A 27976-nucleotide genomic window follows, 5' to 3' on the forward strand; every position below is an offset into this window, starting at 1 on the left:
TAGTATTAGAAGGTGCCAGCAACTAGGCAGCAGCCTCTGGACTCCACACCATTAAACATCTCTAAGAAAAGCCAAGGAAATGCATGTCAAACGGTAGAAATAAACTGGTGTGACGGCATTGTGCACCGCACAGAAAACTGTACTGTATGCATTGTACATACCCATGAGAGAAACAGGAGCTGCTCTTTTTCAAGAATCCTGCTCCTTTTATAACAAATCTATTCAATAAGATCCCCTGAGATCTAATTGAGTCAAAGGAAATATGTGGATGCTGCGGACGGGGTGACATTATTGTATTTTTCCTCCATCTTAATGAAACCTGATTCTCCAGAGAGATTTAGACTAGCTTTTTATAGCAGCCCCTCAAGCTTAATGTTAATGCATGTTGCATAGAGGGCTTGTCTACATGTATGGCAAAATAGGTCACATATCACATTATGCATACAAACCTCTTTTAGGCACTGTTTAATAGAGCTTACTCTGCACTGGTGCCAAGTTGCCTTGAAATTGCTATGGATACAAGGATTAAATTGGATTTCATGAATGGGATGTTTCTTAACACTCGCTATGAATAATATTTTTGGATTGTGCAGCTGCTGTAGCAATAATGAATGGTTTGATAATTAGGCTAGCCCCCCTCTTGCCTCTCTGCTATGGCAAACAGTACTTGACAACAGCCCCCCTGCGTCCCCCATCCACCCCAAGTGTAGAGGCCTCGCCCTGCACATCCAGCACAACAAAAGGAGATAGGCTCCCCCTCCCCCAGGGAAACAACAGCTCACCACAAAGGGGAACATGACCTGTGACCCTGGGGGAAAGAAAGACTGCAAGAAAAAACTACATTTTAACCATCTCACCTTTGATTGGAAGAGATTTATGAACCCTTCTGCAATGCAAGGCAACAAACAAAGTAGAAATAGCCTCATTTATGTGCTAATCCAATCAAAAAAAAAAAGAGCCAGGTGCCTGATTTAGACTCATGAGAAATTATGGAAACAGGAACAGCATTATTAATCTTGATGGTAATGACCTGGGTACTATTTTTAAACATTTTAAATGGCCCTCTAATCAGGATCATTAGGTGCCTGACTCATCCACAGACTAGCCTCCCTTCACAACAAAGCTGGACAGGCTTATGTGAGAATGCCACAGCTGATAAAACATAAACTATAAACAGGTCAGTAAACTCTGGGACACCACGTGCCGGCCCCTATAGGGACATTACAGTAATTTTGCATGTGGTGGACGCGCTGTGAGGCTTAGAGAGGAGCAGCAGCAGCAGCAGCAGCAGCAGCAGCAGCATGGTTTCAGACTTTTGTTGAGCAGGCCACGCCTCTGGTTTGCTGCAGCTCGGTGTGCAGTGTGACAGCGGCTTGCCTGAATTTATTTCAGTCGGGGACGAGAGAGAGAGAGAGAAACAAGGAGGAAGGAATAAGGCGGATATCGGTGCCCTCTCTTTCTCCCATGCAGTTTTGAGGAAGACGCCCCCTCCCTGCACCTGTTCTGCCTCGTCTTGTCGCCGTCTCGCCGGAGTTGAGCCTCTTGCGAGTGAGCGGACGTCGCTTCTCATTGTTAGATAGACGTTGTTTTGAGCATGACTTCGACGTACAACCTGGATTTCCACCCTTTGGCCGAAAGTCGGTTAATGACTTCGGGCGACACAATGTAAGTAATCCGACTAATCGACCGCAGCTGCGTTCCCGTTTCTGTCTTTGTCAGCAACGCGAATATTTTGTGTGAGTGCTTTTTTCTTCACAGTTCTGGGCGAGTTGGGAGTTAAGCTAACGTTAGCTTCACTGCCAACGGGGATGCTAACGTTGCTAATCGCACGAACAGTGACGGTACGCTCACCTGGAGTTGAAGTAGTTTGTCTAACTAGGATAATAAGGGATGCTACCACAAGATAAGTCTGTTAAGTAATCGTGACACCACTCCCCAACCACGACATTATCAAGGCTAACAGATATTAAGTCGAAGTCACTGGAAAGAAAACGCAGTTTGCTAGCAACCATATCGGATACTGGGCGCGCTACAATAGTCAACTGACATGTGCTTCCGGAGACCACACGTTTCGGTATCAGTCCGGAAAAACAGCATCGATTTGACCTAAAAACAGCACCCAAGTGTATTTTCTGCCATAGTTTACTTGTACAAACACAACACCGTCTTTTGTTGTTCGGTGCTTTAGTTAGTTTACGTGTGCTGGATCGAAACGGTAGGTGTTAAAACATTTGAGTTATTAGCGGGTCAAAAGGGTGCGTTGAGTGGAGTCAACTTGAGGTAAAGTTGGCTAATAATGTGTTAAGCTACCAACCTAATATCGGGATCTTTTTTTTTTTTTAGATTTATTGTTCAAGTCTGAACAGTGTGAGTGGGGCTTGTTTGTAGGCAGTACACGGGCTATCAGCTCGACTCTCCTGGCCCCCCTCCCCGACCCTCCCTGCTTGTCTGCTAGCCACCGAGCTAGCTAACACCGTTAGCTCCAGCTCACATGCATTGGTCCCCCCGTCCATGTTGAATGTAGAGTGCTTACTTAACGGCACAAAACACGTGGTTTGCTACATTATTGAACCATTAATGGGAATCTTGTGACAGGACATGCACACAAGGGAGAGAAGACATTCACAAGGCACGTATTATAACTCCCTCCTCTCGACATAACAGCTAATCCTGTTTGACAAAAACATTTTCAGAGCCCCAGCCTGCTTTTACAAGACTGTTTAAAATTTAAATGTTTGCACTTTCAAGAGTGCTATCTTTATTTTGCAGCTAAATGGGCTTCGTCGTCTTGATTTCATGGTCGTGTACTTAAAGGAAACGATCAAACTTTTGTAACAGTGTTTCTTCAAGCCATTAAAGTAGTTTTCTCATTGAAGTGTGTTCAGTGAGGTTGGTATGAATGGCTGCAAAGTCAGTTTTTCATCTGTATTTTTGATCTTTGCCATTTAGTTTGTTCTCCTGACCATGAAACAATTGAGTTAATAATTGGAAACTGGTTTGATAATCAATTAATGGTAAAATTTCAACCATAAATGCCAAACATTGTCTTGTTTCAACATATTAGATGCGAAGATATGCTGCTTTCCTCTCTGATGTTACAGTACATCCTTTAGATTTATGAATGGTAGTTGGACAAAAGGAAGAATTTGAAGATGTGACCTTGGGTTTTAAAAGATTTTCACTATTTTCTAATGTTTTGTAGACCACACAGTTAGTCCACAAAAGAGACAGTAATTGGCTGATTAATTGTTAATGAAAACAATTTGTTGTAGCCCTACCTGTAATCCCAAATTGAGTTAAGGTTCTGAAAATTAACTGGTTTATATATAATGAATAGTTGGATGTTTTTAGGTACTGTTTCACACTTCTGTAGGATCTTTTTTTTTTTTTTTTTTAAATCTCATGTGGGACCTAAAGACAGTGAGGTGGTGATTAGGTATTGCCCAGCTGTATTTGATTGATTTATCCCTCTGACTGTTGACAGTGAGAGTGACTATCAGGGCTTAAGCGTGATCCTTTGGCAGCCAACGCAGCCATAGTGCTATGTCAGTAAGCTAAGCGTCACAGTGATCCCTTTTGTTGTGGCCGGGGAGCTGTTGATCTGTGCGAAGTGTAGGATCTTGGCACTGGGTCTGGGGGCTACCCGGGCCAGCTGCTCTGTTCTCTCTGCTCACTGTGAGGGTGCCGCTGCTGGTGGGAGAGTGCCATGCAGCCAGATGTTGAAAGCCAACTGTAGGAGGGCTCTGATCTGGCCTGTCAACCTGTTTCTCTGCTCCTGCTGCTAGCTTGGTGTGGCAATAATTACTAGGCTGATGTGGAGGTACGCGCACAGCCTTGGAACGCTCATAATCACGCCTCCCATGTCAGGTGGTGTGATCGAAGGTTGAGTAAGTTCCTCTGTAAGCTTTGCAAACAGATATTGCAGGACAGGATTACATAAAACCAGATGCACTCACCATGTCCATCAGATTGTCAGCACTGTCACTAGTTATTAAAGCCTACACTGGAGGTATGTTAAAGCAGCAAAGTAAGCAATGGTGTGTCTCAGCTTATGATGAAAATTGGATATCTATTAGCATAATGTTTTCATGATTATGCACTCAGATCGGCATGCTTGTGAACTAGAAGTCAGTGTCCACATGTAATGGAATCAGCTGTTTGGTTTGAAAAAGTGCTTCTTGGGTGAATGGACAAGTCAAGAATAGCAGTAATGGATCGGACTGAGTGAGTGGACGTGACAACAAGAGAGCCTCTCTTTTAGATTAACGCCTTTTATGGAGCAGAAAGCTTCTGTGTTCAGTTGAAGGATGTGTCAGAAATGGCAAATCATTGACTATATAGTGTACTACATACATATCAGCCATTTTACCAGAGTTTTTAATTCTTGAATTCAATTGAATGTATGCATATTGTCCGCAAAAATTCCCAGCATAGAAATTGAAAAAGGCAATGTCCATAGCATGTACAGTACTTTCAGATGACAAACCATCAATGCCCTGTGTTTGTTACCTTTTGTGAGACGAAATTAAGTTAAGAAATCTCCAGTATCTCATTTTACTGCTCACTATATTTTTAACTACTTAGTGTCTAATAATATTGAAAGGAGTTAATGAGGAAGTGATTTCAGATGCAGCAGTAGAAAAATATGCAGTGTGTACAATCATAAACTGACAGCAAAAAATACATGTTTTGTAAGGGGAGTTTTGTATTAATTAAAGATATTCTGTTTCCTATCACAGGTTAGGATAATGGATGACTGAGAAAGTCAGAACAGTAAGCACACTCTGTCAAAGTAATCAACCATAATTGCTGCTTTTAGTGGGCTGTTTGTCTCTTGATTTGAGATGCATCGGTAACACTGCAGCCTGTTCCTGTGAGCTCCACCAGAAGATTTAAATTCATGCTCCACCTGAGACTAAAAGAGGTGTGAGCAGAGTTTATTTAGTGGATGTTTGACTGTTAGTTCGCACGAGCTTTACTTTAGCAACGTCATCCATAACCGCCAGGGACACTTGGTGTGATTATGGAGCTAATGGGGCGGGCCTTGTCATCAGATGCTGGCCGTCTGTTAACATTCGGCCTGTTCAGAGGCTGATTGAACATGTCTGTCTTCATCAGGGGAAATGCAGCAATGAAATCAGGCCATATTGAACTAAATTGGAGATAATGCAGATGAAAAATATTTTAATAACTTCTCATTAGAGCCACAATGGGATGACTGAGCCCAGCCACTTGGTATAGAAACCAAAATAACACAGTCCTGCTGTTTCTGATTCCTGGCCCAAAAGGGACATCCATCCCTGGTCGTCATCTTTTTTTTTTTTTTTTTTCTCAAGCCTGGACCACAACTCTGGGTGATTCTAGCTCAGGGGTCCGACAACAAAACCTTCTTCAAATCCTGCTGCTGTTTTCTGTGAGCAGTTTTTAAGTTACAACTTTAAGCCTGTCAGGAGGATATTTTTATACTCAGCTTGTGAAACTTTTTTCAACCTGTCAAAAAATATTCTGCCTCTTTTTGTAGTAGGCGAGAAAATAGATGGCGCTAGAAGGGAGGGTCTTTATGTGCTACTTGACAGCTGTCAAAGATATTACCATGGCATTAGAGGCATTCTGTCTCAATGAATCAGCTTATAAGGCCATTGGTTTCCTGAAAGAAGAAGCAACTCATGATTTTTTTGAGGGTATTACTAGCAAACAGCTGTTTCAGTTGAATGATTTTCCTCTTTTCTCAGAAGCATTACGAATGTCCAAGTGAACTTTGACTTTTTCTATCCCCAGTAAAGCATGACAGCAGCATGCTGCCTGTTGCCAAAACAGCCCATGGCAAAGGAGTTTTAGTACATCACTCAAGATGACAGACTCGGCATCGTGTGTTGTTGCCCGGACTACTTTGATCAATATTTTAATTAAAGCACCATTGTAATAGTTTAATTGACATTGCAAAAACCAAATGACAATAATAAATAGCTAGTAAAGATGAAAAGGACTTTTACAAAAGGGGTTTTAATCGATGTGAGTGCCCACAAGTAATGGGCTGCAGTAAGGTTGCTTTCTATCAGCAGTGGTAACAAAACAAAATCATGTGACGTGTTGTTGCCATGACCCCTGATGGTTTAGGGATGAGTAACGTCCAAACACACAATGCTGAGCTTTGAAAATCATGTGCATTACCAGGCAAATTGGCTGGCTTTCTATTATGGGCACGGCAAAGGTGTCGCTGGCATACTTTCCCGGTCAGAGCTCACCAACAGGACTGACACATGATCCAGATAAATCACCTGTTTTTATGGGTGGTGCAGCAGTAAGCATGCAACTGTCATGGCTCTGGCTCTAAATGACTCGTCAGCTGCTGCGGGGCGTCTTGGAGCACCGTGAGCTGCCACATCGCAGGGCTGTTTGTGGAGGCTCGGTAAAAGTCTTCATCACTAGTGTTGGGGAACACTGCTGGGTGGAGCAGAGAGCAGAGCGGACAGTACTGACAGAATCATAGTGTTTCGTATTTTTGAGTAAACGCCCTTTATGAATAATGTGCCAACATTTTGATGAAAAGTTGCTTACATGGATAAAAGTAGATAGTGGCCTTAGCTGTTGATCTAGTTTTGCTGGAACAGTCAAATAATTTCTTTGTAACTGAACGGCAGTGCAGGCTTTATTTTAAACATTTTAAAAGGTTGGTTCACTCAATAGTTTTCAGTTACTTCCAGCGGTATCAAGCCATGCAGACAGCATTGGTTGTATGTGCTCAAGTTTGGGATACAATGTCTGTCTTAAGATTTATTGTCCAGGTTACATCACTGAGCCCACAGTTGTCACTGAAACTAGTTTCCATTGAAGAAATAACCCTATTGGGAAAGGAAAACTGTTGACAGTTTTCTTTATGGTGTACGCCAGCCTCTTTGTATTGGAATTGTGACGCTGCTGTTTTGACATTACATTAAACGACGTGACGCTCTAGTTCCACTGATTAGATAGTGCTTTATCTCAGTAGGTGCCACTTAAAACTGACAGACTGCCAGGTACTGATCCGTGTAGGAAGCTGTCACCTTTTGTGGTAGTTAAACTAACAGGTCTAGCAGACTTAGCTGATTGCTAAAGAAACAGTTTGCCATTTTGGGAAATGCACTTTTCTCACTGCCAGTGAAGCTAGACTCTTCCTTCTTGTAGGCACAATACCTTCCTGGGCCTTTTAGAGCTGCAGAGATATGGATTTTGTAACCTTTTGGACAGAGCCAAACTGGCCGTCACTCCCATTTCCAGTCTTTGTGCTAAGCTAAGCTAACTGGCTGCTTGAAGAAGCTTCATATTTAACCTACAGATATGAGTTTTTTTTAATTGTCCTGTATCATCCTGCTCTTTTCTCTTTCCCTCCAGTTTCAACTCAAGCAGTCAATACAGCTTTCAGTGTGACGGTGCTTATTGTCTGCACTTGTACAATGTAGTCCTATGATGTAACAATACTGAGGCAGACAGTTTGAATCAATGATTTCCATTACTTGAATTACTCAGATCCCTTGAGTAATATAAATGTATGACATTTAGACATTTTTGCAGTAATTAAAACTGTCATTTTTGTGGGGGTGCGTAGCAAGGCCAAAGAATGTATATAATGGCGGTTTCTCTTCAACGGTCTCTTAAGCTGAAGAGACAATGCACAGCTGCAGGGGGCTCGAGAATTTAATGAATGTTAAAAAGACGCTGTGTTTTCAAACGGGGCTGATTTTGAGCCTTCATGTTTTTGAATGCTGCAACACGAATCCAGTTTTTCAAGAGAGGGGTTTCTGTTTCTACAGCGGGATTTCATCTAAGGGCCCTCAGCAAAATGGCGTCAGAGTGCCACTGGCAAAACTGGATAAATGGTGTCACCCACCAGTGCTGTGGCCTTAGCAGACGTAGCCTCCGATGTGTCCCAAAGCATCTCTCTGACTTGGCCCATTGTGCTGTAGAGGAACGGTGAATAGTGTTCTCCAGCATGGGGGAACAATATGTGATTGTTCCCCTGCTGTGGTGAAGAAGCTGTAGGTTACTCTCTGTACCATCGCCAAAGCGCCTGAGGAGGAGATGCACCGCAAAATCTCTGTCTGCTAACCGGCGATTCTTGGAGGTTTAGAGCTCTGCAGTGCTGTATTCCTCTAGCTGTCGGAGCTAGTGAGAGGGGGGCACTCACCCTTTTTTTTTTTTTTTTTAGGTGGAGAGGCTTTTGTTTCAGTGGAGCTTTTTTTATGTTTCTGTGTCATCATTCGAGTGTATTGACAGCCTCCAGGAGAGAAAGCATTCATACTGAGGCCTAGAGTTGGATTTCAGAAGAACAAGAACTGAAGTGTGATTTGTTAGCATGTCATTTAAGTCCCTCAAGGAGTTTGGTGTTTCTGCAGAGCGGCTGGGCTCAATTTGTAAGAGATGGATGACTCGTGTCCAAAGGTCTGTGTGTAAAATAGTTTTTACATTAGTGTTTGTTTTTGTCTGTGTTGCTTTTACAATGCTGTTTGGGGAATTTTGGTTCTGTGTGTGTGTGTGTGTGTGTCAGACTAGTATCCTTTGTACTGTAGTCTACGCTGTTTGTGTTGTACTTGTGATCCATGGCCCTTTCTATATCCTCTGTGGTACTGCATTGTGTATTGGGGGTGAGGCTTGATTTCTCTGCCATGGCAGTGGCTCCGGCCCGATTCCTGGTTTCCAGCACCTCTACCCCTGTCAGGAAATGTTTGTGTACTTTATTTTGTGTGTGAGTGAGACAAAGGTGCGAAGTCGTAGTATGTTGGTGGGTATTGATTCCCTGAGGCTTGCCTCAAAGGAAAATGGCAAGATTTAGTATTTCAGTCATCCTCATCATTACGCTGCCATCCAGATTGTTACTCGATATGTCGTTGACTATGCATTACAGAGTTGTCCATTGTTGTAAACAATATATTAATTCAGCATCCGCCTCAGTGTACACATATTAAAGTCACATTGCAAAGGGTTTAATGCTCTATAAACTGTTCCTGCTCTTTGGTAGAAATTCTGAAATGCATTTTTTTTAAAAAATGAAGCAAAGCACATTATTTTTTCATAACTAATCTCAAAGACGGAGGCTGATCTATACAATAAACCACAACTCTGCACGATTTCACTGTGGTTTAGTGGTTAGTTTCTCACATACAGCCTGCCTGCACTGTGACGGTCACAATCATTCTCCAAGCAGGCAGATTCATTTAACAAACCGGTCTTTTTACAACTGTGAAAAATAATTGAGATTGATGTTGCATCAGCTATTTGGGTTTTAAAAAGGATAATATGGAGCTTTACTTACCTGTGTCTTTCTGTGGTTATTAAATTTAATAATTGCTGTTGCATTATCACATTGTTTTGATATCAAGGTATTGAGTCATTCCATAATCCTTGTGTAAATATAACCACAGACTCAAAATTGAGAAAAATATTTTGTTTGTAGACCCTGGTATATTAATAACGGATTGTCTTGGTTTCTTTTAGCAACGGTAACGGCAGTAAGATGAACGGGTCGCTGGAGCACTTGGACCAGCCAGACCCAGACTCCATCAAGATGTTTGTGGGACAGATCCCGCGCTCCTGGTCGGAAACGGAACTAAAGGAGCTTTTTGAGCCCTTCGGAGCTGTGCACCAGATCAACATCCTCCGTGATCGCACCCAGAATCCCCCTCAAAGCAAAGGTAAGACCACAGCGGACGTCAATTGCCAAGGCTAGATATTTTCTAAATGTAGTATTCAGTGATTGGTGATCAGTTGGATTAACCGAATTAACATAAAATACACTGATTACATTTAACAATCCATTATTTTGTACAGTTGCTTGCCTAATACCATTTCATATTATAGAAGAAAATGTGTTTTTTTAGTATTGTGCAACTTGTAAAGTGACGTTGCAATTTTTTACATTTTCCTCGAGTAAATTATTTTCTGTTAATTGCAGCCATAATAGATTGGCACATCTGCATATTTATGCGTTACCTTCCAGTAGCCAAAAGTACAGAGAAAATTGGAACATTATATGGCCACCGTTGTCCTCGACCTGTATTTACCTGCCTTCAAGTGGTCAAGCACAATACACAAGTCTGTTATTGCCACATCATCTACCATCACATTTTAGTGCAAACCCCTTAGGCAGTACACTGCAAAGCTTGTCCGCACACGCAATGCAGCCGTGTTTGTGCTTACAGATGACATGATTCAAGTGTCTTTTGTTGCAGGGTAACATCTCTTTTCATTACTCTGCTTAATGGAATTATTTTTTTTCTTTTTACTTTGCCATGCTGGCTTAAAAGCAGCATTGTATGAAGGAGATGTTACTCAACTGCAATTTTCCATTAAAACGTGTATTGACGCGGTCATTTTAGAAATGGTGCTCGAGCTGAGCGACTCAGTTTAAGTTACAATTAGAGGAGACGGTGAAGTGGAAGCATGCTGTCTGCAGAGAGCTGCAAAGTGCCACTGGAAGTGCTCATTCTCCCGTAACTAACTGCAGGTGAATAAAGTAAACGACAGTTTCCCTGATGTAACTGTCCCTGGTTTACGACATCACCCAAATTTCAATTCCCTTGATGGTTGCATGTCTCGCTATGGTTAAAGGCACTAATCCACTCTCAGGTTTTAATGTGGTGGGACCCTGTTTGATGCTGGACCTGACATCTAAATGGAGCCTGTTTCGTGCTGCTTGTGGTTTCGTGGCCATACCATCCCAGACCAAGCACTCCAAAGCTTTTTGGCTGTCATTAAAGGTCTCCGTCACCTGTAGTATTTGTGTCCAGAACAATTGGTGTTATTCAGCCCCGATAAGTGACTGTTCCACTGATTAAGTCTGTAAAATTGTTGGTAGGGGTGGACTCGAGAGACAGTGCCGCCTGACTGGCTGCTCAGCTGAGTGAATCTGTGATTTCACCCATTTAGTGCAGTCTATCCTTATTTATTTATTTTTTTTGTCCCTTGCCTTTCTTCTTTTGCAAGTGAAAAACAAGCTGACAACAATGCTGCTACTTGGAGACCGACGTCTTGCCTTTCTTCCATTTAGTCTCTCTCTCTGTCTTTTTTTATTCTCCAGCAAGCGTTCAAACGTCAGTCGTGCAGCAGTACATTACAAAGAAGAGCGTGATGACTGTCTTGTCACACAATATTTGTCTCAAGTCTGTTTCCTTTAACAGGTTAATAATATAAATTGCTTAATCTTCATGGAATGCCTATAAAGGAACATCTAGCACCTGATTTGGATCTCAATTTAGTTCCCAGGTCTCCTCACTTCACTGTGACTGTTTGGTCACAGAGGCATTAGTGTGTCTCCGCCATAACAACAACACACCCCGTCACCAGGACAGCACTTGATTCACATGATCTTTTTAAGATGTAAAGAAAGATGTACACACATCTAACATTACCAGATAATCCTGAGTGTGTTCAACGGTATACTAGAAAATCTCCAGGGTGCTTATTATGCTGTGGCTACATAAATACAGCCAACACTGTGCAGTTCATTGGGAGTCTGAAGAGTTCAAAGCCCCCTTTTTTAAGCAGAATCCTCCCCTGTTCTGTGTGGAGTGTCAGCTGTGATGGCCTATTGACATGTTAATGCAATGTTAATGTATTCTAATAGATAATCTGGTCTGATCACAGCGGTCTTTGGCTCACCCAGCCTGTGTGAGGTGAATATGTTGCAGCAGCACCCCCACGCCCATCAATTTCACTACCGTTGTCTTTTCCCAGTAGTCCTACTCTTACTGGGAGAAGTGGGGGCAGTTTTATCAAAGCACGACGGCCCGATGTTATCTGGCTCATGTTTATATGCATGGCAGATAATACACCCTTCTTGTGTCATCAATCTTGCTTTTGTTTGATTTTGTTCGTCGAAATTGTTGTAATCCCATTTCCATTTTCGGTTGTTTACTTTGCCATAGATCTATTGGGGAGCCATCAGATTTGCGTCCTTTTTTTTTTTTTTTTTTTTTTCTTTTTTAGGTCACGTCTACTGCAGGTCATGAAAAAATCATCTGATAACTATCACGCCTCTATGGATGGTTTATTTAGCTCCAGTAAATCGGAGGCAGGGCTAAGCAGCAGAGAAAGAGAGCGCTCAGCTGGTTGTGAGAGAGAAGAGAGCAGCTCGATGCATATTAGAGTTCAACAGCCCTCCCCGCGGCCTGGGAGCTCCAGTAACAGCATAATACACACTATGTAGGTCAGAGACGCTGCAGTGCTCCACTTCCCCAGCCCAGTGAAACTGACAGGCTGGAACGCCACTGGCGGTCTGCTGGGACGGAAGGATGAGAGGCTTTTTTCCCTCCCCCGCTCTTCTTTTCTTCATCCCCCTCCCCCAACACCTCTCCTTCCATGATTCCTCTTCCTTGCTCTCACTCCAGCTCCCTCTTGTCTCTTTGTGCCATTTTCATGCCTCCTGTATGTATGTTTGTATGTGTTGAGGTGATTGGATTCTAATGTAATGCGGCACCACTCTATCTGATGTGTTCATGTGTTGGTACTGTGCCCTGACTCGCCCGGGCTGTGTTGACCTGCGGACTGTGCATCAGTGCCTCCTGACAGCAATCTAACCCCGTGGTCATCTCTATGTCCATGTCACACAACAGCCCTCAACTATCTCATTACTCCAGTGTCCTCGCTGCAAGCTCCCTCAAGAGCTGTGTGCACCATCTAACAGTTGGTGCTAAGAATATCCTGTCACATGTTGGAGACATGTGACAGGATATGTGTCTCTAACATGATGTGCAGTGAACATACTGTCATCCATTTAGCCTCTTTCCTGCTCTGCAGCAGTTGTGGTGTTACATTTACTGTCTGTATGCGCAGCCTTTTTAATGCTGTTTTTGTCTCCTTCCCCCCCGCCCATTGTTTGTCCCTGTTTTTCTCTCTGCAGGATGCTGTTTTGTAACTTTTTATACAAGAAAAGCTGCACTGGAGGCCCAGAATGCACTGCACAACATAAAGACCTTAAGTGGGGTGAGTAAGCACAGTATGGGCTGCTTTTAGTTGCTTGAGCCCCTCTACATCCCCGGTGCAGGCTGTGAGCTGTGTGCTGGCCGATAATGAGCTCTCGGCTCACTGAACGCCTGTCTGGCCTGAGAAATCGCTCAGCCCTCACTATGCCCTAACACCACACCGAGGACTGCCCTGAACCTCAACACACTGAATTGATAAACCAGCCGACCCAGCACACGTACACACATGTAGGTATCAGGTAAAGTGTGCTTGACCAGGCAGCAGGTTATTCACTGAGGCACAGGCCCTGATCGCCACAAAGTGGAACAAATTATTAATGCTTGTCTTCATGAATCATTGACGCACATCTACATTTTTATTTCCCAAAGTTGGATGAATAAAAGAAGGCAAGTTGAAGTCTTTTTAACAATACTGCCTCGTGAGTGTGGTCTCGTAATTCCTTACCTGATTTATCTAGAGAGATTAAAGCCCAGTCAACTGGCTTAAGTGCAATTGCTTGTTAAACCACAACAAATCTGCCCTGCCAATACGCCGTTTTAAGTCACTCTCCTTCCAATCAGTTAAATCCATACCAAACAACTCCAGCTGTCAATTAAATCAATAGCCCACTCTATTGGAAAAGGAGCCACTGTCGGTGAGCTTACAGGTAAATATTGAACGGAGTTGATAAATGAGTGTAGCAGGCAGAGTATACAGGCCCAGCTCTCTTCAGTGGAGGACTATCAATCAGCCAGACATTTCAAATAAAGTGTGGTCTAACAGCTCAGCTCTCAAATCCCAATACTTGGTCATACTATTACTGGCATCGACTGCAGGTGACTGAGTTTAGTTTGTGTGAGCTTGTTTCCCTGTTCCTGTTTTCTCCCTTCTGTGCCTCCCTCTCCTTGGTCAGTGACGCTAGCCAGTACCCATACTGAGCAGGCCATCTGTCTGCTTCTCTTTAGTGCTTGTAAAAAAAACAAACCCACCACTTTTCATAAGTACAACCTGCTCAGACATCTTACAGCTCGATATATTTCCCCTCTTTCACGTCACATGGCAGGTAAATGTGCTAAAAATATACTCGCTTGAAGTTCTGTGTCGCCTTGGACCAAAGTGCTCATTAAATGGCATGAAATGACAGATCCTAAATCAGTTGTTCTCCATCCTCTTTCTCACATAATGAACACAGCTCAGGAAAGTGCATCATGTTCAGAAATGTCAGGCTGACTCAAATGAGATTTTTCACAGCTCAGATTTGCCACACCTTGTTCTGTATGTGATATAATGGTGTAACGACTAAAGCTGTGTGTTTATAGCTATATAGACTAAACTAAAGCTCTCTGTGCATTTGAAAGCAGTACAGAACTGGCTTGCCTGTCAACCATCTCTGTAAAATTGTTCTGTAGCAGATGAGGGATGTTGACAAGAAGGATCGATATGTTCAATCACAAGTCTACAATACAGTGAGAAGTGAAATTGGATACTGGAGAATTTGATCCCGCCATCAACTTGTATACACTTCCTCCTGAATTCTGGCAGTGGCAAGGGTTGATTGCCTCTTGTTTTGTTCTCTCACTCTGAGACTGAGAGAAATGCTTGAAACATTTTTTGAGGGAGGGGGGTGTGAAGATATGAGACCCTTGTGAAGGGAGATAATAAGGTCAAGCATCTGCATCGTTTATACCAGTGACAGGTGCAGTTTTAACCATTTCTCTACCCTTTTTTTCCCCCAGATGCATCATCCTATCCAGATGAAACCCGCTGACAGTGAGAAAACAAGTGGTAAGTGGATTCATGCGAGTGACACTAACTACCTGATTGGAGGGTACAGAGATGTCTGAGGAAAAACATTAGAAGAGCAAGATTTAGCCAAGAGAAATGTGTGAGATTTTAAAATAAGGCGGAGGCAGTTTGTCTCCATTTGATGTCAAAATGATGGCCATGTGCAGCAATGTACAATTTCTATATATTGTCAGGGGTTAGGAGGATTACGGGCTTAAAAAGGCACCAAGGGAAGAAGCGTAGAGCAGGTACTGGGGATCAAGAGGAGAGCACAGATGGATGATACAGTCATCTGTCTAGAGAAGTAGACACTGAGGGAAACAAAGCTGCAAGTTGCAGAGATATGTACAAGAGGCTGGCACTTTTAGCATGAGCCCAAAATCGTGGCAGCATGTCATGGAAGAGAGCTTGAACAAGAGGTGCATGATTTAATGTCTGATGTAACTGCCGTTTTCATAGCTCCATAATTGTTTAACTGAATAGCTGTTCCCTTTTCTTCATTCTGCAGCGGTAGAAGACAGAAAGCTCTTCATCGGAATGGTTTCAAAGAAGTACGGCGAGAACGAGATCAGAATGATGTTCTCATCTTTCGGACAGATCGAAGAGTGCCGAATTCTCCGGGGACCAGATGGTCAGAGCAGAGGTAGGTGTGCTTTCAGCATAGGCACAGTGTTCTCGGCCTCACAGCAGGCACCTTCGGCATAGCCGAGTACATATTCTCATCAAGTATTCATACAGGCCCCTCCCTACTTCTTCATTTCAACCCCCTCTGCCCCCAAATCAAGTGCTATTCACCTCCAGTGGCACCCATTCCATCCCCATAGCCTATGCTATCGTCACTGGTACACTCAGCCTCCACATCTCACAGTGAAGGGCCACTGCACTCGCTGTCCGGCACAATGGCCCGTCGCCTTGGCAACCGCTGGCTGCTGGTGTTCGTGGGCTCAGCTGGCAGGCGGCTCGGCTCAGCTCAGCTCCTCCTTTACCGCCTCCTTCATCACACTCTACAAAGGCTGGAATTAGCCTGTCGTTGCATCTCCTACATAGCTCTCGACTGCATAAAGCCTCCGTTATAGCTAGCAGCGCGAGGCTCTCATTTTGATATGTATGATTAAACCTCATAGCAGAGACACTTGGCCATGAATTTCTGCTCTTTTTTTCTAGTAAACGTACTCAGTGTAACCACAATTTGAAATGGACCGTAATACCCTTTGATGTTTGCAGATCTTACATATTTTAGCAGATCAAAGCCTTTCAGTGTGTATTTATGTGTGCATTTTATGTGTATATAATCACGTTGACTGTTTCACCATGACACCACATAGTCAAGCCTCTTTGGGTGGCAATTTAATCTGTCGATCACTGTGCTCATGTGACACGTGTTACTGTTCTCCTTGTTGTGTTCTTTCTCCGTGTGCTAACCAGTGAGGGTGGTTCTGTGTGCTTGGGAGTTGCCATTCTCTGTACTGTAATGTGTTTTTTTGGGGTTCATAACGAGTTGTCCAAACCTTTTGTCTTGTTTTGTTTCTTCTTGTCCCTCCCTCCCTCTCCCCCCCTCTCCTATTGTTCCCCCCCTACAGGCTGTGCGTTTGTCACATTTGCTACCAGGGCAATGGCACAGAATGCAATCAAAACCATGCATCACTCTCAGACTATGGAGGTACTGTACCCCTTAGCACCTATTTCTCATTTCCCCCTCCTCCCCCCCTTCATACATTCTGCTGCCCCCTTGTGTTGGAAAGATGAAGAACCTGTCCAAACAGATGGCGTCCATTCATCACAGAGCATGAGTCATTTCCAAAATCACTCTTGCCAATTACAAAATTACATTGTCGTCTACAAAATAATTGAATAAAATCTGAAACATTGCCTCTCTCATTGCTGCTGAATCCGGAGCTAACAGGACACAATGAGAGTTGCTGTCATCTCTAATTTTGGGCTGAACCAAATACATCTCATTCATTGATTCTGATAATATTTTAGAGCCTAGCGATCAGTCTGCCATAATCAATCTAAATTCTGGACTGCAGGGAAAAGAGCCCTCACCCTCAAATATAGGTTAACAAAGAATTAACCTAGACTGGAGCAGCTACCCTATTAGATTTCTTCAATAACTGGGTCCGTGTCATCATGTAGCCAATGGTGTCTTCATGGAAGTGGAGCAGCAGTAATTTGACAGCTAGCAGGTCAGAGGCTCCCCAGTGAAGCATCAGACCAAGTCTAATTAGGAGACCAACCAAACATAACACTCCTCCTACCAGATTAAACGCAGGCCCCAGCGGTGGTGCCACCTATTTTCCCCCATATCATCATAACCTCCCCAATTCTCAGCTGCCATGGGAGGTGCTGCTGGTGCAGAAGCCATTTTCCCTGTCCAGCCTGGTCCCTGTCTAGCTCTCAACTCTCAAAATACTTTTGCGCCGCATGCCTCGTGTCCATGTGTCTGTCTGAACAGTATGTGACTGTTTGTGAGATTGTGTGCATCGTAATGCATTTTTCTTGTTAATGTCTTATGACATATCGTTTTTCTGTCTTTATGTTTTTTAAGTGTTGTCTCCATCTGTTGTCTGCTTGTCTGTGGACTCAATTCAGCTCCTCAGAGTGCTAAAAAGATTCAGTGTCTGCAGCATTATCCTGTGCCCTTTTTGGAATGTGGCCTGGCTCAGCTATGCATGGCAGATGTCCTCTGTGTGTTAGCTTTGATATGAATGCAACAGGCATAAAAACTGTCTTGAGGCGCAGATGATACCCCCAACCCCTTATAAAAACAATTCCTTGCTGTGACGGCGTCCTCGCATTGGTAAATACACTTTGAATTCCTCATCATACTTCTGAATTGTTCTAAGATCTCTAACCTCTTCGCTGCTTCAGGGCTGTTCCTCACCTTTGGTGGTGAAGTTTGCAGACACACAGAGAGATAAGGAGCAGCGGCGCCTGCAGCAGCAGCTCGTACAGCAGATTCAGCAGCTCAACAGCGCCTCCACCTGGGGAAACCTGGCCGGCCTGGGGACCCTCACACCACAGTACCTGGCTGTAAGTGTTGTTCTCCTCTGAGCTGCGCAATTACTTGTTTATTATCACATGGCACAGTTTTAGTCTCTGCGAAATGTATCAATAGTTCAGTTTTTAGGGAAAAAACCTAAAAACAGTATGTGTATATGGCCATATATTAGACATGTAAGGAATATGTTTGTGAGGGGTTTGGGTGTCACACAGGCAGGATATTTCTCAGCAATATGTTGTAGATTTAGATTTTAGGTGGTCCTGTTTTGTTTATTAACTGTTAAATAGTGACTGCATTCTACACAAATGACCCAACCCATAACAGACAGCCTTTTAGGTCTCAAATCTATGGAAAAATTGTTGGAATTATTAACTAATCAAAAACATGAGCGTTTCATAGGCTGAATACATGTATAAAGGCAATGGTGCAGAATGAAATAAAAAAGTTATATTATAATCTGAAATGCAGCACAGTGTTCAGACCTGAATTCTAAATTGATTCTCTTCGGCTCAGAATAGAAATATCTCATCTCACCCTGTTTATTCTGGCTTAAGGACAGTGGCATGTGACTTGCATGTGCCTATTCTGATTCAGCGCCAATGAGCATGTGACTTAAACATGACGATGACATGAACAGCTGAGCTGTTTGTGTTTCTAGCAGAGAAAGAAAATATTGAGACTATTACATGCACATAAAGCAGTGACGGGCAAAAACTGACTGCTGCTATTCTATATCACATTTTGAATAAAGGGAAATTTAGGGATGTTGTTACCATCACACACAAACATCTGCTATTTGGTTAAATGTGCATCTAAGAAGCATTAAAATCTGACTAAATGTTTTGAGATGCATCTAGCCAGGTGTTAAACATGGAAAATGGTGGATGTTATCTCTACTCCTCTATTGTAACCATGTCAGCAAGCAGTCTGTGCAAATGGCCGTTCACTGTCTGATTTTCATAATGCGTTCATGGTCTGGCTGTCTCCCCGGCCCTTGTGATAACGGCAGCAGAAGTTGTGTTAATGATACTGAAATCAGCCATTGTTCTGTCCAGTTATAGCAACAAGGAAAAGCGGCTCCAGCTATTTCTACACATACAATCAAATACAAGGCACACTGAATCGCTGTAGCATTCATCTGATCTCTGGCCAGTTTAACCATTGAATTATCTGTATGCATGAGACAGAGGCATGAGCTGGAGCCTGTGGAGACGATAAAACATTTCTTACTCGTACTTCATAAATTCGAGTCTTTCATGTGCTTTTGTTACGTTATGGATATTTGTCAGTTAATGCTAGCTAAACTGTTATTGATGTAAATGAACCACCAATAATGCCAGAAGAAGAAGAATAACTTATGCATGTAGCCTGGAGAAAACAAAGACCGATTTGTAATTAGCCACAAATGTGTGCGTCTGTTGTTTTTAACCTGATTATTGGACAGTTGAAGATGCCTAAATCACCAATATATTCTGTTTTGCAAAACTAAGCATCTCATTATCAGATGACTGTGTGAAAGCAAAGATTGTAACCTCTTATCTTTGTCCTCACATTTACAGTATAATGGCAACACTGAACTGTTCGCATTTTTCTCAAATTCAACAAGATGAGCAAATGCAATTGTCAAAGCTGGATACTTGCGTTAATAAGTTTATTGAATATCGTGTGTATTACCATGTGTATGAATTATTGCAATGCCCCTGGTAACACAGATCCATTTTGATTGTATGTTTGGAAAAATATTTGGAAAATGAATAAGTGTAATCAAAGGAAAAGTTGTGACTCACTGGTCACATAGGAGCATATCTTGTACTGTAGAACCACAAGGAAAGGATTCCTCTTTCAGCGATATATACTGTTGATCATTTAAGACCTAATTGTGTGTCCTCTATTTGATTCTTGAGTTCAGTCTTTCTTTGTTCTCAACAGTTGCTCCAGCAGGCCACATCTACCAGTAACCAAGGCAGTTTCAATAATATGCAGAGGCTAGGAGGTGAGTTCATCTTTTCAGACCACTGTCATCCTCTATAAACGAACAAACTCACACTCTTCATGTCGTCCATCTTGTGACTCAGTACTCTACGCCCACATGGTTTTAACCGCAGTAAATCACACTGCTCTTTCAGATCAGTGGCACATTAATAACCAACGGTGTTATTCTAAGCTTGTGCAGCCTGCACTTAGAGACGAACATACAGCACATAAGCACAACTTGTCCAATTCAAAAGCAGTAGATGAGAGGAAAGGTGTTACAGGTTTAAAGCAAGAAATGGCACACATCAGAACTTCAGTGGGTTTGGTTTTGTATTTTGAAATGTAAAAGTCAATCCTGTATTTATCCATTGGATTTAACACAGCACTTTATGTGGTTTAATTCTCAAACCAGTATGAAATTACAATAGACACTTTGCTTGGACTTGTTTTAGTACCATGATGCCATAATAGGTGTAATATTGAAGACTGACAAATGTAATGAGCTTAAATATGATTGGAACAACAAGAAAGATCTGAAAGGTAGCTTTCTGTGCTACCCTGACCGATAAGGGTGAATAGAAAGAAGCCGTATAATAGAAGCAATTTAATAGTTTAGATACAATATAAGAGAAGGCATAGTCCCAAAAGCACATCTCATCTAACACTGTAAAGATGTATAGTTTGTAAAGTTTGTTCCCTGTAAGACTTTTTGGAAAGAGGTTAAAAGAGAACTTGAGCATAAATTTGGACGTCTTTGATAATCACCTCTGTTTCTTCGCACTCTCTGCAGGTGTGAATCCCCTTCAGCTGCAGAACTTGGCCACATTAGCTGCTGCTGCGGCTGCAGCCCAGAGTTCTGGCAGCCCAACCTCCACCAGCGCCCTCAGTACAAACAGTGCAGCTCTGGGAGCCTTGGCCAGTCCAGGTAATTAAACATGAGCTGAGCCTGTACTTCATGTATGTTTTGTACATACAGTGTTAAGCACGCAATGCCCTGTGGCATCTCTGATAGAATACTTGTTTTGCCTGCTGAGTTTTTGGCTATGTTGGTCATAATTGTTAAATTCAACTGTGTATTATCCTTATCCACACACGACGTCTAAATCAAAGTTTAAATATAAATTCCTCACCCACTGAGATAAACATACATGTTCAGATAGCTGTCCTGCGCCTGTGGCGGTACCTACTGAAAACCTCCCTCATCTCCCATTTGCCTAACGGCCCTCAGCCATTCCTCATTTATTTTATGGGAGTTAATCACCCACATATAAAAATTTATGACAGCCCCCATTTCCCTTTTAATTTGTGCAAATATACATTGGCTCCATCTGTCTGAGTTTAGCATATTGCTGCTGCAGTAATGACCACTTCTCGTTAAGAGACAGATTTTTAACTGGCCCTCACTGCTGTGTCATCCTCTCATAACCATAACAGTTTGTCGCAAAGATGCCCGACATTTAAAGTGATATGAGGTGTTTCGAGCATGAGCAAGTCACCCCTGTGGTAACCCATATGTCCTTTTTTTACTGTGTCTTTCAACAGCCGGTTCAACAGCAGGGTCCAGCGCGGGTGCTGCCATGAGCACCTTGGCATCTCTGGGCACACTGCAGGGTCTCACTGGGACCTCTGTGGGCCTCAACCTCAACGCTCTCACCAGCAGCGTCAGTGGTAAGAATGTCCTTTTGAAAAGGTGGATAAAAGCTAAAAGAAATGTACATAGTTGCTAACAGTAATTGTACATCTTAAATGCTGCATTTAGCCATTTTTACCATTAGGTACAAGAGAGAAAAACTAACTGCTACTGGATGTATAAGAAAGCCATTGTCTGTTTAATACACACTTAGTGGCCACTTTATTAGCTACATCTGTAAAGCCTAATCCAGCAACAGCTCAGCCATAAATTCTACCTCTACAAGAATAATAATGTTCCATTTTCAGAGGTATTAATTTAACTAAATGTTAATTATTGAGGTGATGGTATGTAGAGTTAGACTGCATTGTATTGAGGTGTTTCTAATATTTTTCCCATCATGTTTGGGCCAAGCAATATATATACATTTCAACATAGCATAGTCCAGTCAAGCACCACCAAAAACTACAACCTCTGTAATAAACGTGTAAATAAGCCTCATAAGTTTTAAAGAAAGCTGATGTTAAAATATGTGACAGATTGGGGTGTTTGTATTGTTATATAGCTGTATAGTTTTTCTGCCTCCTGGTGGCCAAACATATTTAACTCTGCCCCGTACCAAATTCAGAATAATTTTCTACAAGTTATTACAGCACATTCACGTGTTTCTGTGTGGCAGGTATGGGGGCCATGAATGGAGGCCTGGGAGCCTCCATGGCCAACGGGTCAGCAGCCAGCTCCATGGACGCTCTGACCCAGGCCTACTCAGGGATGCAGCAGTACACAGCCTCCGCCCTGCCCTCCCTCTACGGCCAGTCCCTCCTGCAGCAGAGCATCGCTGGCAGCCAGAAAGAAGGTGAGTAGTTCCTCGACATACACCGTTATCACATCCTCTTCAAGTTTGTCAGATTGCTTCACATTATTTTATTAGCATACTTTTTCATGTTTTCTAAATAAGTTTAACTTTACAATAAACTAATTCTGTATATGTGTGTGTGTGTGTGTGCCCACCTAAATTTATATCTAACTTGAGATTTTGATTTTCTTACCAAATGGAGTAGGGCCCGAGGGCGCCAACCTGTTCATCTACCACCTGCCGCAGGAGTTTGGGGACCAGGACCTTCTGCAGATGTTTATGCCTTTTGGAAATGTGGTCTCTGCCAAAGTCTTCATTGACAAACAGACCAATCTGAGCAAGTGCTTTGGTAAGTGTGCCAACACCACAGGCCTCTGCTCTCTTTATTATGATTAATACACCTGAACATCCTGCCACATTGTGTTATGGATATGGTTGTCAAAATAAAGCTGAACCATTATTGATGTACAGCAAGCAACAGCCATGCACAAGTTAATTTTCTCTGCATCATTTGCAAGCGTATGAGTTTATATTAGGTGTGACGGTCACAAGTTACATCAGTTTGTCACGTTGCATCTTCAGTACCGTTCAAACTTATGTCATCATAAGTATTTTCCCCTCATTATCTTGATAATAGCCACCCACCTCTGAGCCTGGTTCTGTTCGAGGTTTCGTCCCGTTAAAGGGGAGTTTTTCCTGCCACTGTTGCCTAATATAATATCTGATGCTTGCTCGTGGGGATTCTTGAATCCTTAATTTGGAAAAATTGATTTTTACACATATGGTCCATTTAAGTTGATAGTTATACTTGTGTCTAGAGAATCAATGATTTACATCACTGTTTCAAATATAAGGATCTTTTTTTAAAATGTGTTTAATGTAAAATTAGTCCTAGACCAAAAAAGACCTTTGGAAAAAAAATCTTTGATGTTGCCTTGTACACCATGTCCTTCAAGTTCGGCTTAAATTCAGTCTGGACGGCAGCCCCTGTAAAGCCGTGAAAACAAAGGAAAAAATACAACTCTTCTGACCGCTCTGAGCTGATTTCTGACTGCCGCAGACAGCCAAAGTTCAGAGACCACGTGTTGTTTCTGGCTGTCATCCAGAATTCATACAACAGCAGTTGCATGTACGACTGTTATTTAGAGCAGTAATTTAAAAAGAGGTTGATCATGTGATAAAGTAGTTGGACTGAATGTGTTTTGTTAAACGGTAACTGAATTTTTAAACATGGGCCCTGCTTTTACATATTTTGGTTTTTAATGACTAGTAAGTAAAACACTTTTGGAATTGGTCCAGCGAGCTACAGTGGCTGTCATGTTATCCTTCAGGGCAATTGTGCCTGATCAAAGCATGTCCACTAAAAGTGCTTGTTTTTGTCACTGACAGGCTCAGATTGTTACTAAGTGTCAGACAACATTACAGAAAGGATCCCTACAGAGATAGATAGATTAGTTTTTTGTGTTATGTGACTTGGGTGGTTTTAAAGGGTTAGTTTGGATCCAACACAAAATTTGTGTAACACACAACAACACAAAAAAGTAACCAATTGAGGCAGCAGTAGACCAGATACTCTGGTGTTCTGTGAGGTTAAATTGCTGTTTTTCGCAATGGAGTCTGGTGGGTTTGAATAGCGCTGTACAAGCTGTCTCTGGTTAAACAAAAAGGATCTTGCAGGTCTACCTCTATGGGCGTCCTTTCTGTAATTTTGTCAGACACTTGCAACAATCTGAGCGGGCGTACTTTGATGTGACGTACTTTGATGGGGCTAAATTCTAAATGGTCTGTATTTGTATGGCGCCTTTCCAGTCATTACTACTCAAAGTGCTTTTAAAAGTGGCAAACAAAACCTTTTGTAGCTACCAGTCATTTCGACTCCATGTTATGTGAAAATAGGGCCCAGGTTTAAAAATACCAGAGTTTTCCTTTAACGTGTCATGTCCAAGCAGTTGCTCTTACACTGTACGTAACGTGTCCTCCACCATTTTGTTCCCAGGGTTCGTCAGCTATGACAATCCTGTGTCTGCGCAAGCTGCCATCCAGGCCATGAATGGTTTCCAGATCGGAATGAAGAGGCTGAAGGTTCAGCTGAAGCGCTCCAAGAACGACAGCAAACCCTACTGATCCTTGCCCCGGGGCCTTCCCCCCTCCCCAGCTCTAATGCTAGCACTGCTAGGGTAAGTTCACCCTCCAGCCAAGGTCACCACAGCAGAGACTCAGTGGGGCAGGGGGAAAGGAGCCCAACACAGGAGGGAAACTCACTCTATTCCTAAAAAAATGGTTGCAATGATCTTTCCACATTTTACTGTATTTCATTCCTGCGGTTTTATCATGTAATTTGAGTCGGATTAAATATTTTAATGTATAAGATTATTTATGACTATCACTGGAGTCAGTGTTCGCTGGAGGTATTTTGTGTCACTGTAATTAGTGGAGAGCATCAGGTGTGTTTCCATGCCATTTCATTGCCTTCAGGTCAAACTAGACAGGTTGACTAAGGATCAGTAGTTGTGTTGAAGGGCTGAGGCCAGGCCATGTAGACCCCGAGCCCAGAGCTTCAACCTGCGTTTGGCTTTTTACATGTAGTCTGTCTCGTTCGTCTCTCATTCTTAATGTGAAAATCTTTTGCACTCTAAATTCTTCAATCTTTGCCCCCTCCCCCCCCTCCCATCTTACCCATCTCTTTCCCCTTCTCTTTCTCTCATCGTCTCATTATATAAGCCATGTTGAGCTAGGCTACCTCTCTCTTTCCTCTATTAACAACCTCTTCCAGTCATTCCATCCATCCTCCAAGTCTCCCACAAGGGACTGGCTCTAGATGGATTTCTTTGGGTGCCAAGTATACAGTTTGTGCATGTTGGAGTCTCTGCCATATGTCCTGGTGGTGTCACTTCCTTAAATCTGTGTATTGTTTTTTATGTGTGTCGGGAGAAGGGGGGGGAAATGTTTACGCTCTGTCCTTACTGTATGTGGTGATTGGCATTGTTTTTGTTGGTTTTTGTGCCTCATGGCTAAACGATTCTTGTGCTGTGCCCCTAACTTTCTCTTCTCTCCTCTTTGTCTTCTCTCTCTCTCTCTCTCTCTCTCCCTCTCTCTTCCTTTCGTGTTTTTGTTCCTTTTTTAGAACAAATCTCCATGCCTGTTTGCTCATCATTAGCCTAGCATGTCTTCATGATGTTGAAAGCCAAGCCAAACTCCTGGCCTCATCATCCCACCATTGTCTGTGATGTCTCTCTAAGCTCGCCTGACCAATACCTGGCCACCCACTGACCCTTGACCTTAGCTCAACCTGATTTTTCTGCATGTAAACTCATTTTTGTTTGTTTTTGTTCTGTATAGAAATGTGACAGGTGGGAGAGAGGTCAAGCAAATCAATGTGAAAACTTACCTGCGTTGAATTCATTTAAGAGACCTTTTGTTTTTGCGAATGTTTTAAAAACCTGTGGGATTTCTTATTTTTAATTTTGCTTTGTTTTTTTTTTATGTTGCTTTCTTTTTACCTCTCTCAGTAAAGTTCACTTGAAAGTTGAATACAGGGATTGGCACACAGCTGTGCTATTTGGTGCCATTAGCAATATGTTGGCTTCTTAAAAAAAACATGCTACAGACCACTTTCCAACTCTTTTGAAAGTCTGACCAGTAAAGCCCCTCTCAGTGCTCTGTAATGATCTCTACATTTTGCAGGCAGTGTGAAGATTTACACCAAGGCTATTTGAAAATATTTTCTTTTCATTTACAAAAATATCCAGTGTATTTACCTTTTTTTGAACTATTGATGGCACAATAAAAGGTACATTTGCTCTGTTTAGAGAAATGACTACCTACATGAGTCGACTTTTTTAGAACTGATTCACAAATAGACAATCTGTGGTTTAAATGCACACTTAGATTACCTATATTTTATACCATTGAATCTATAGAAGTTTAACTAACAGAACCCAGGCAAAACTTTGGGTTTTTTGTAGATTATGTTGTAATGTCATCTGTGTCGGGGGGGTCTTCAGTGTATTACATTTTTAAAGAGGACTAAAATTCTGTTTGATCCACGTGGCCGTTTGAGGGTCATTTCTAGTAAATTAAAAACACACTTTAAGTAAAAAAGAAATCCTCTGCGTTAATTGTAATTTCAATTTCTGGGAAAATTTTTAGTTTATTTTTTTTTTTAAGGGTCACAGTATGTAGACTTAATTTTTTTTTTCCTGCGTTCAAGAAAAATTTAGTGTTCAACTTCCACGGTACGTCTTGTTGACTTTCTGTGAATTTCTCATTAATAATTTAATTAATGAACTGTTTCGCTTTGGTTTAGTTTGGATGCCTCATGTTGAAAGATTGATGATTTACAATGTCTGTTAATCATACAGATGCCAGACAATGTCTTCTTGTTTTATTTTGTTGTTAAAGTGCCCATGTGTCAAACTCAGTGTTTTTGAATTCACACAGCATTGTTTTCCTGTAATATTACCTAGTTTTCTTTACACACACACACACACACACACACATTCACAACGCAACACACAAAACACACTCTGTGGTTGCAAACGTGGGAGCCCCTGAAGAAGAGATCACTCGGACACAACACACGACCTGTGAGTCTCTGCACATTTTATAGACATACTCACACTTGCTTTTTTACTTTAGTTTTTCGCTGATTGTTCTTTTAAGTGACTTCCAGAATCACGTTTCAGTCGTACACGATGCACAGCACGTTAATACTACAAAACCCACCACAATAGTGTTGGTTTACAAATACATTCCATTTTTTCAGCACAAAGTTTACACTTTTTTTTACAGGGGTGGTATTTTGTCTGTTTTACTACAAAATAACAACCACTTCACCCCCAAAGAAGGGTTCCCTAAAGCTGCGTACCTGATGGCGCTGAAGAGTTGTCAACTCAGGGGCTTTTTTTGTGTGTGAAACTAGACACTCACACAGGATTATGACACAAAATGCACAATTGTCACCATTTGACCTTTTTCAGTTTGGGTTATTTTTTTTTCTTTTTCTCAAAATACATAAATATTCCAAAAAAATAAATAAATAAAAAAGGTACCAAATTTGAGACAGTGCTTCAGGAAAGTGTGGTAGTTTTGTAAGGAAACGTAAAGCACAATTGTTGGAGCTAATCACTTTTGCAGAATGTTGTGTGTGTGATTATAATCCCAAAATCTTCAAGGTACCACTGATTTCACTTTTTAATATGGGCATGTGCTTTTTACGGTGTGTTTTTTCTATCCAAATGCAATACAATATTCAAAGTGCCATATATACGTCTAGAAACTGCCTACACATCCTTATTAGGCCTTGGTTTAGAGATTGCTGCAGTTAGCCTTTTTTGTCTATTTATGCCAGTGTCATGAAGGCTCTTGTCACCTGCTCATGTCCCCTTTTTTCCCCCCACTCCCCCTCCCACTCTGTGTGTTGAGTTATTGGTAAATGTGTATTGTGATGTACTCAATTTCAACAGTTGGTTTAAAAAAATGTAGATAAACAATAAACTTCCCTATACATTTGAAGGTTAAACCTCTTTCTTAGTGAGTGTGAACACGTGTACTGTAACACTTCGCGATACGAACGATTGGTGATCAGATGTGTTGGTGAATTTGTCTGAATTCAAAAACAAGCTAGAGCTCAAGTTAAAAAATAAAATAAAAAACAACTTGGGTGCCATGTTGATACGATCTTTAAATGATAAAAAATTGTATGTCAGACACTGAAATAGCAGAAGATCTGTGGCGATACGCAGCGTATGGTGAAGTGTTACTGTGAATAAATTAAAAAGAAAAAAAAAAA

At 42.0% G+C, this 27976-nt stretch overlaps 1 protein-coding gene across 4 annotated transcripts; it reads left to right on the forward strand.

The window, feature by feature from the left end:
* The first annotated feature begins 1363 nt into the window (after nt 1-1363).
* On the forward strand, nt 1364-27976 carry LOC139201739 (CUGBP Elav-like family member 2). Of its 4 annotated transcripts, none has more exons than XM_070831140.1 (14): nt 1364-1665; nt 9472-9668; nt 12875-12957; nt 14673-14721; nt 15230-15364; nt 16302-16381; nt 17593-17754; nt 19655-19718; nt 20490-20624; nt 21242-21367; nt 22009-22185; nt 22388-22534; nt 24182-24362; nt 25310-27976. In XM_070831140.1, the coding sequence occupies exons 1-13, from the start codon at nt 1595-1597 to the stop codon at nt 24307-24309; spliced, it is 1554 nt and encodes a 517-aa protein (XP_070687241.1). In that variant the 5' UTR covers nt 1364-1594; the 3' UTR covers nt 24310-24362; nt 25310-27976. The 4 variants fall into 4 exon arrangements, with proteins under 4 accessions (XP_070687241.1, XP_070687243.1, XP_070687242.1 ...); XM_070831142.1 differs by having other exon boundaries at nt 22391-22534; XM_070831143.1 differs by lacking the exon at nt 1364-1665 and adding an exon at nt 2127-2215.

Source organism: Pempheris klunzingeri, chromosome 5 (assembly GCF_042242105.1).
Source record: "Pempheris klunzingeri isolate RE-2024b chromosome 5, fPemKlu1.hap1, whole genome shotgun sequence".
Lineage (NCBI taxonomy): Eukaryota > Metazoa > Chordata > Actinopteri > Acropomatiformes > Pempheridae > Pempheris > Pempheris klunzingeri.

Excerpts from the sequence above, each read along its gene's own strand:
- LOC139201739 (XM_070831141.1), top strand. The coding sequence starts at position 1,595 with ATGACTTCGACGTACAACCTGGATTTCCACCCTTTGGCCGAAAGTCGG. Across the intron at positions 19,719-20,489 it reads TAATATGCAGAGGCTAGGAG|GTGTGAATCCCCTTCAGCTG; the intron begins GTGAGTTCATCT and ends CACTCTCTGCAG. Across the intron at positions 21,368-22,008 it reads TCTCACCAGCAGCGTCAGTG|GTATGGGGGCCATGAATGGA; the intron begins GTAAGAATGTCC and ends TCTGTGTGGCAG.